General features: G+C 40.7%; 1 protein-coding gene across 1 annotated transcript in view; it reads left to right on the top strand.

Moving 5' to 3' along the window:
• fam120c (family with sequence similarity 120C) overlaps positions 1-8,229 on the top strand; it is a 158,552-nt gene that overhangs the window by 113,308 nt on the left and 37,015 nt on the right. Inside the window, exons 11-12 of the mRNA XM_037684632.1 lie at positions 1,039-1,288; positions 5,454-5,568. Coding sequence (XP_037540560.1) covers positions 1,039-1,288; positions 5,454-5,568 — 365 coding nt within the window. The remainder of the gene's footprint in view (positions 1-1,038; positions 1,289-5,453; positions 5,569-8,229) is intronic.

The raw sequence follows: 8,229 nt of genomic DNA, 5'->3' as shown, positions 1-8,229 counted from the left end.
GGATGATGGCTGGTTGGATGGATGGATGATGGCTGGTTGGATGGATGATGGATGGATGATGGATGGCTGGATGGATGGATGGCTGGATGGATGGTAAAATTTTGGAACAGCTTGGAGTTAGCTCTGCTTGTCATTTATTGTGGACAACAAAGAATTTCATTTCTCAGGGCAACATTTCCAATTGTGCATGACAGTAAACTCTTGGTATCTTTTGTATCCTTAAATCGTTTGAGTCCCCTATCCAGCAGTGATTGGGTTGTGATGACAGAGTAGATCCATACTACTAAAACTGTTAATACCATTATAAATACTGTAGAAATAGTAAGGATTCAGCCACGTCCACTAGTAAGGACTGGCGTCATGTCCAAGGTGTACCTTGATCATTGACTGCTGGAGATATTCCCCAGCTTTGTGCAATCCTAAAGGGGAATATGTGGTTTCAAAAAGTGGATGGATGAGGCTGTACAGAATAAGGTTGGGTGAATGAACTAGATTCCTTGAGGACAATTAATAGACGTGGTCTGTCTCGTATCCCTGTGAAATGATATATGCTGCTCAAAAACTACTTAAGTGTGGTCCTGACCTCTGTCTCATACCTGTAACTTAGCTTATAATTTGTACATGATTGTGACCGTTACCATTTGCCAATATGTGTACTTTTTTTGTTTTTTCAATTCGACCTTTATTTATACAGGTTAGTCTCTCTGAACCTGGACGATTCATTTACAAGAGAGACTTGTTTAAAGACGTGTTGGTTCTGATATGTTGACAGAAAGATAATCAATAAAAACATGTTTAAAAAATGGGTGGATGCTGCAATTCGTAGCATTGTATTATAAATGCTGATGTATTGATACTGCATGGGGACAAAACTCATGCTGCTGACTTCTCTATGCAACAATTAGAGGTTTTAATGGTTCTAGTTGCACATTTAATACTTATTTTTAAAATACTGTGGTTATATTGATTATTGTCATACTGTATTTCATGGCATATCATTTATGTAACCAACCAATTATCTTTGTCTCTGTGATCCAGTTCCCCCAGTGATTGTGAAGGAATGGGTCTGTGGTAAGGCCAAGTCAGCCTTGACTCCAGAGCTGGTTCCGGCCCTGTGTTTTCGAGAGTGGACCTGCCCCAACCTGCGACGGCTATGGTTGGGTCGTGCCAGCGAAGACCGGTCCAGGCGAACCAGAGCCTTCCTGGCATGTCTCCGCTCTGACTGCCCAGCCCTCCTAAACCCAGCACAAGTCCCGCAGCATCTCCTGCTCATGTGCTGCGTGCTCAGGTAGCATCACTTCCGTATTTCTGTGATGCCATGTGGACTTGTGTGTGTCTATAAATGGTAAACCCTAGAGGTGTAACGGTACGCTAAAATCACATTTCGGTTCAGTTTCAAGGAGGCCTCGGTTCATTTTCGGTACAAAAAATACAAAATGAAGACTTACAAAACGTTTATTTTGAAAATATGCCAAGTAAACAATACGTTTGTATAAAAATAAATAAAGCGACCCATTTGGATGATATTTTAAATAAACACTCTTTACAATAAATAAACTATTCTAAGAATAATAAAAATCTTAATAAATACAACAAGAGTCAGAACCAGAACAATAAGCAACAACAGACAGTTTACAATCTTAACTAGTCAAGTTTAAGTTTTTGGTCAAAAAGACCAACTTGTCCACATTTTCTCCTAAAATCACAGATCTAGTTGCAGTGAATATCTCTGAACATCTCCAGCGGTGGAGGAAACCTCTCACTAGCAACAGTAGCAGGAATAAAGAGGTAGAGCTTTGATCGTTTTCAGTGTGGCTGCATTTGGCCTCATTATTAGTCACAGCCTCTCGGAGCTGCTCCCACAGGTGGAACAGGTCCCTGGAAAAGTTCACAGTTCACTCATCACACACTTCTTAGCTGGAGGTGATCTCTGGTGGACTTCCCTGAAGAGGAGGAAGACTCAGCTGCTGTCTCTGTCCCAGACTGGAAATAAAACACAAAGAGGTAAAAAAAAAAAAAAAAAGTTAATAAGATTATAATTTTAAATTTAAAAAAGTTAATTAGATAATAATAATAAAAGAACAATACCTCTTCTTGAACAGTTGTTATGAGGTGGTTGAATCTCTTGTTCATCATCATCATCATCTGGTCCAGGGCTTGTTGATGATCAGTTTTATCTTTTTCATAAAGTGCTGCTACAACTTTTTGGTTGAAGTGTTGACGTGATGTCGTAGCGGGGCTCAATAACTTTAAAGTCGGTGCATCAACAACAGAAATGTAGATCCAGAGCTTTAAAACCTCCTACATCTTGTGTTGTTGCTCTGGACTGATGTGAATGACCTGATAAAGGTTGTTTAAATGCTGCTGTCATCGCTCTTTGAACCAACTGTAGAAGACACGTTCACGTTCGGATGATGTCGTTTCAAGAGCGTTAACAAGTTCGACGTGTTGCTGCTGCAGATCCAATCTCTGTGAAACAACGTCGACACAAAGCTTTGATTTGTTCACTTGTCTTTTAACAAGAAAGACATAATGCTCCCAAACAGGAGACCACAACAACATGCTAGAATGCTAATGCTACGTGTGCTGCAAGATAACAGCACCGTGCTGAAACACACTGAGGAACTTTAGTTCCACGGTCCATAATCTCTCGTTAATAAATTTTATTGAGTGAAAAAACAACCGAAACGGTTCAATACACCCACGTGTACCGTTACACCCCTAGTAAAACCCATAGTAAAATGGTAAATGGACTGAACTTACCATATTTTTCGGCCTGTAAGTTGCAGTTTTTTTGCATAATTTACATGCCCTGCAACTTATACCCCAAAGCGACTTATTTATGGATTTTTTCTCATCTTTATAAACCAATTTTTGGCTGAGATATGACCATTTTCATTCATTCTGACTGAACAAATTGAACATTACCATTTTCAACCGCTAGATGGCAGTCGAGTTATATGGCATGCCGTTGTGTCATGTATTAGGTCAAAGTGCTATTAATGACACATTTGGCTTGCCATAGCCTGCCACCTTCTTTCTGCTCGCTGTTTGCATCAACCCTCAAATCATGTTCATTTTGCTGCGCCGCCCTGGTGAAATGCAGCTTTAAGCATCAAAGCACATGAAGTAAAAGTTCAACTGAGACACACCTTTGCTATAATTTAGAGCAAACAAACATCTGTTTTAGGTGCTTATCTTGTTAAACTTCGAAGAAATGCACAGCGAGTCCTCCTTCATGATTTGCTCCGTCTGCATGCTCCTGGAGCACTGAGTAGGGGGAATCTCTGTGTCTTTCATTCGATTCAAAATTGATTTTTCGATTCAGAAACGATTTTTTTATTGAAATGGTCATAAATTTTGTTTCAATTATGTAACTGACAAACTGAAAAGATTAAACAACAATGTAAACAGAACATTTATTTAAAACAATAATTTTAGGTTCTTTACTGCATCAAATCTTTTTGCATCATTTTATATTTATACCTAAAATAGGAAACAGTATAGAAGTAAAAAAAAAATCTGTAACTTAAATTACCAGTATTAGGTTAGCTTAGTTGCCTGGATTTTTATAAAATAAATCAAAATCTACGAACAAATAATTCATCCATCCATCATCTTTATCCACTTCTTCCTTTTCGAGTCACTGGTATCACTGGTTCCCATATCAGCCATCACTGTGTGAGAGGCGGGGGACACATGGACAGGTCTCCAGTCCATCACAGACAAATAATTCAAAATATATAAATATAAAAGTAAACAGACTTCATCCTACCATAGTACATTAAACTTTAACTCAACATAAAGTACAGACTTCAGTTATTTTTAATCATATTGCTCTAACGTTTGTTATATTTTCAAAACTTAACCTAATATGAAACATACAGACTTCAGTCTTAACCATATTGATTCTTGTTTAGTAAATCTTTAACTAAATTTAAAAACCTGTGCAAGTTTGCACAAAATCTCTTCTGAACTATAATTTATAAATCAAACTGTCTCATTTAGAACTGGCTCCAGATGTTTCTCATCTCTCCAACCTGTTAAAAAGACAAATTACATAAAGTTTGTTGAACAACTTGTCTATAAGTTTTAGTTTAATATGAGAAATAACAGTTTCCTTTGATCTGCAGCTGCATCAGAGCTTCTCCCATCCGTTGTTTCATGGTGAAGTTGTGGAGCTGCTTCATCACAAAAAAATAAAATCTGCGTGAAGGAATAACGTACATTGGACCCATCGTATTAAAATAAAGCTGAACCCGTCACCTTCACTGAGCTGTCTGATCATAAATCCTTAGTGATGCAGCAGGAGATGGAGAGGGAACTCTTCACAGCCTTTGGAGAATCAGCTGGAAGTTTGTTGCAGAGTTCACTGGTCGCTGCTTCACTTTCATCTTCCGTGAATTTTGTCTTCTATCCAAAATACTGTCCCGCAATTTTATTTTACACTTCTTGTAAACAACTGTGTTCTGGTGAAGCTCTGTCTCCCCCGGAGCATTGTAGGATCTGAAATGATTTTTAAAGACGAAGCAGCGGCTTGAATCGTGCTGTCTCCCTCCTCCATGCTAGCAGGCTCCATTCAGATAAAGGGAGCTAGCTAACTAGCTGCTGTACGGTGGCCTACACGGCTCAATTCTACGGCGGCCGAGCGGACACGTAATGTGATATGCAGTACGCTCGGGAGTAAGAGCAGAAAAAATATAAAACTTAGAACGCATTTTAAAATTGATTTATGGGCCTTTAGAATCGATTCAGTATTGCCAGGATTAAGAATCTAGATTATTTTAAAAATCTTATTTTTTCTGCACCCCTACACCGAGGCAGCAAATACTTTTGAAATGCAGCTGATTTGACCGTCAAAGTGCATTCATTAAGCAAAAGTTAGACTGAGACACATCTTTGCTATAATTTCGAGCAAACAAATCATTTTAATTGCTAATCTTGTTAAATTCTTGTTAAAGTCCTCACGTGCACGCTCCCGCAGCTGCCATTTGGCAGCCAATTGACTTTGGCACAACACCGGCCCACATTTCCGGGTTGTCAGTGGTGACGCACAATAAATACAAAGTTTTTATGGATTTTTCCACTTTATTAGACATATTTGGAATGATGAGATTTGTAGGGCGGTGCAACGTGTGTATGGCAGAAAACACGTTATATAATGCCTTTTTAACCTTATTAAGACATTCAAAGCGCTACAATATGTGTCCCCATTTACTCATTCACACAACACTCTACTATATCTGTGCAAAGACTAATCAGAGCTTTATCACATTCAAACACTGATGGGACACACATCAGAGGCAACGAGGGGTTCAGTGTCTTGCCCAGGGACACTTCAGCATGTGACTGCTGGTGGAATCGAACCCCCAACTGTCCCATTGGAGGACGACTGCTCTAGCCACTCAACCACAGCTGCCTCATAGTAAGATACTGTTTTCTGTTCCTCTTAGGTATATGATGCAGTGGCCTGGTGGAAGGATCCTCCAGAGACACGAGCTTGACGCCTTCCTGGCCCAAGCTGTTTCCAGTCAGCTCTATGAACCTGACCAACTCCAGGAACTCAAGGTGACACTCATACGTTTTTGTGAATAAATTGAGTTCATCTGTGCAGAAACACTTAAGTTCAGTAACAAAAAATTACTTTGTTTTGTTTCATGTTTTAAATACTGTGAAAACTGTGAAACCTTTTCTGTTGATTTGTGGTGCGGGAAAAATGTTGATGGTAATTACATATCACATCAGATGTGTAATTTAGCATGTACCAAAGTTAAGTCAGGTCCTCTGGACGGATAAAAAAAAGAACTTGAGAAATGTTTTGTCTCTCATCCGAGAGACTTCCTCATTCTGAGGTGCTGTATTCAGCTCAGTCTCTTAAATAGCACCTTCTCAGAGTGAGCATGTATCAGGATATATTTAAAAGAGTTCCTGTTGCATCTTCCACTCCTCTATGTGAACGATAAGCAAATTGAAGTGGGTCCAAATGATCTTCAACTTTTGACAAGAGGGTCTTCCGAACCAGTTTTTCAAATGACTTCATAACTAAAGAAGTCAGGGCAACAGGCCTGAAGTCGTTCAGGGACTGAGCAGTCTTGGTTTTTGGTATTGGAACCATGACAGAGTCTTTCCAGAGCTGTGGGACCGTACAGGTTTGGAGAGACATTAAAAAGAAAACAGAAAATATCAGCAAGCTGCAGGGCACAGTTCTTAAGAATATGACCCCCTATGCCATCAGGACCTGGATATCCTGATGCATGCTCAATAATTCAGGTAGAAAAATCTAAAAAAGTTAAATCTGGTCCTCTGGACATTCAAAAAAACAAAACCCAAAACAAAGCATAACAACAAAAAATGTAGAAACGTTTCGTCTCTCATCCGAGAGACTTCCTCATTCTGAGGTGCTGTATTCAGCTCAGTCTCTTAAATAGCACCTTCTTAGAGTGGATCAACCAGTTTTGCTGCTGACAACCAAAACCAGCTGCTCACATGCTCAAGGAGGACCATCAGCCTAACAATGGATCATTAGCACCTGATGGCTGTTTACTGTTCACAGAGGGCTGAGTGATACTAGCAATCACAGCATTGTAAGAGGGGGACAGTTGAACCTGGAGGCTCCACCCCTGTTTAATGATGGATGATTTCAGAGGTTCTGAAAAGAGATCCAGGAAGTGGTTACAAGAAGAAATTGATAGATTGCCTGAAAATTTTGGAGCAGGACAAGGCTATTGACCGTTTTCTGTACCACAGACTGTACCCAGGGGAGGCCACACCTAGTCTGTATGGTTTACCTAAAATCCACAAACAAGGAGTACCTTTAAGACCAATCGTTAGCATGATTAACTCTGTCACTTACAATGTTTCCAAATATCTGGCGTCTGTACTCATCCCTTTAGTTGGCAGCTCAGAACACCACATACAGAACACCATGGACTTTGTGGATAAGGTGAGGGATGTCATCATGGAGACTGATGAAACAATGGTCTCTTTTGATGTCACATCACTCTTTACGTGCATTCCTGTTGATGATGCAGTAGAGGTGGTCAGTTTAAGATTAAAATCAGACACCACTCTGAGCAGCAGGACCACGCTTTCCACAGAACAACTGTGTCAACTCTTGAAACTCTGCCTGCAGTCAACCTACTTCACATATGGGGAGCAATATTATAGGCAGAAACATGGGTGTGCTATGGGGTCTCCAGTTTCTCCTATTGTTGCCAACCTGTACATGGAGGAGGTAGAAAAGAGAGCCTTGACGTCCTTTTCAGGGACACCACCAAGTCATTGGTTCAGGTATGTTGAAGACACCTGGGTTAAAATTAAATCTCAGGAAGTCCAACATTTTACTGACCACATCAACTCTGTGGATAAATACATCAAGTTCACACGAGAAGATGTAAAAAATGGCAAGTTTGCTTTCTTGGACTGTGAGGTCTTAGTCTCTGATAGAGGACATTTGCAAACTGAGGTGTACCGCAAACCCACCCACACAGACCAGTATTTGCAGTTTGACTCCCATCACCCTTTGGAGCACAAGTTAGGAGTCATCAGGACTCTGTACCACAGAGCAGACGGCGTCCCCACTAGCTCAGGAGCCAGGCAGAAGGAGAAATCCTACACAAGACAGGCTCTAGAGCAATGTGGATATCCTAACTGGGCCTTCCTGAAAGCAGAGAAGAAACCCAAACAGGACTCCAGTCAGCCAACAGGTGAAAAGGAGGAACCCAGACCCAGACCAGTGGTCATTCCATATGTTGAGGGAGTATCAGAGAAACTGAGACGTTTATTTTCTAAACATAACGTCCCAGTGGCTTTTAAACCCCAAAATACATTAAAGACTGGTTCATCCCAAAGATCCAGTCCCCCGGCACAAACAGAGTAATGTTGTGTATGCTGTTCAGTGTCAGGAGGGTGATCAGTCTTACATCGGGGAAACTAAACAGCCACTGGCCAAAAGGATGGACCAGCACAGAAGATCAACATCATCAGGCCAGGACTCTGAGTTCTACACTCATCTCCAGGCCAGCGGTCACTCTTTCAGGGATGAAGATGTTCACATCCTGGACAGAGAGGAACGATGGTTTGAGAGAGGAGTAAAGGAGGCCATCTTTGTGAAAAGAAATCGTCCATCATTAAACAGGGGTGGAGGCCTCCGGGTTCAACTGTCCCCCTCTTACAATGCTGTGATTGCTAGTATCACTCAGCCCTCTGTGAACAGTAAACAGCCATCAG

This window comes from Nematolebias whitei, chromosome 11 (assembly GCF_014905685.2).
Source record: "Nematolebias whitei isolate Nwh7 chromosome 11, NemWhi1, whole genome shotgun sequence".
NCBI lineage: Eukaryota > Metazoa > Chordata > Actinopteri > Cyprinodontiformes > Rivulidae > Nematolebias > Nematolebias whitei.
This window is presented reverse-complemented; position numbering and strand designations above follow the sequence as displayed.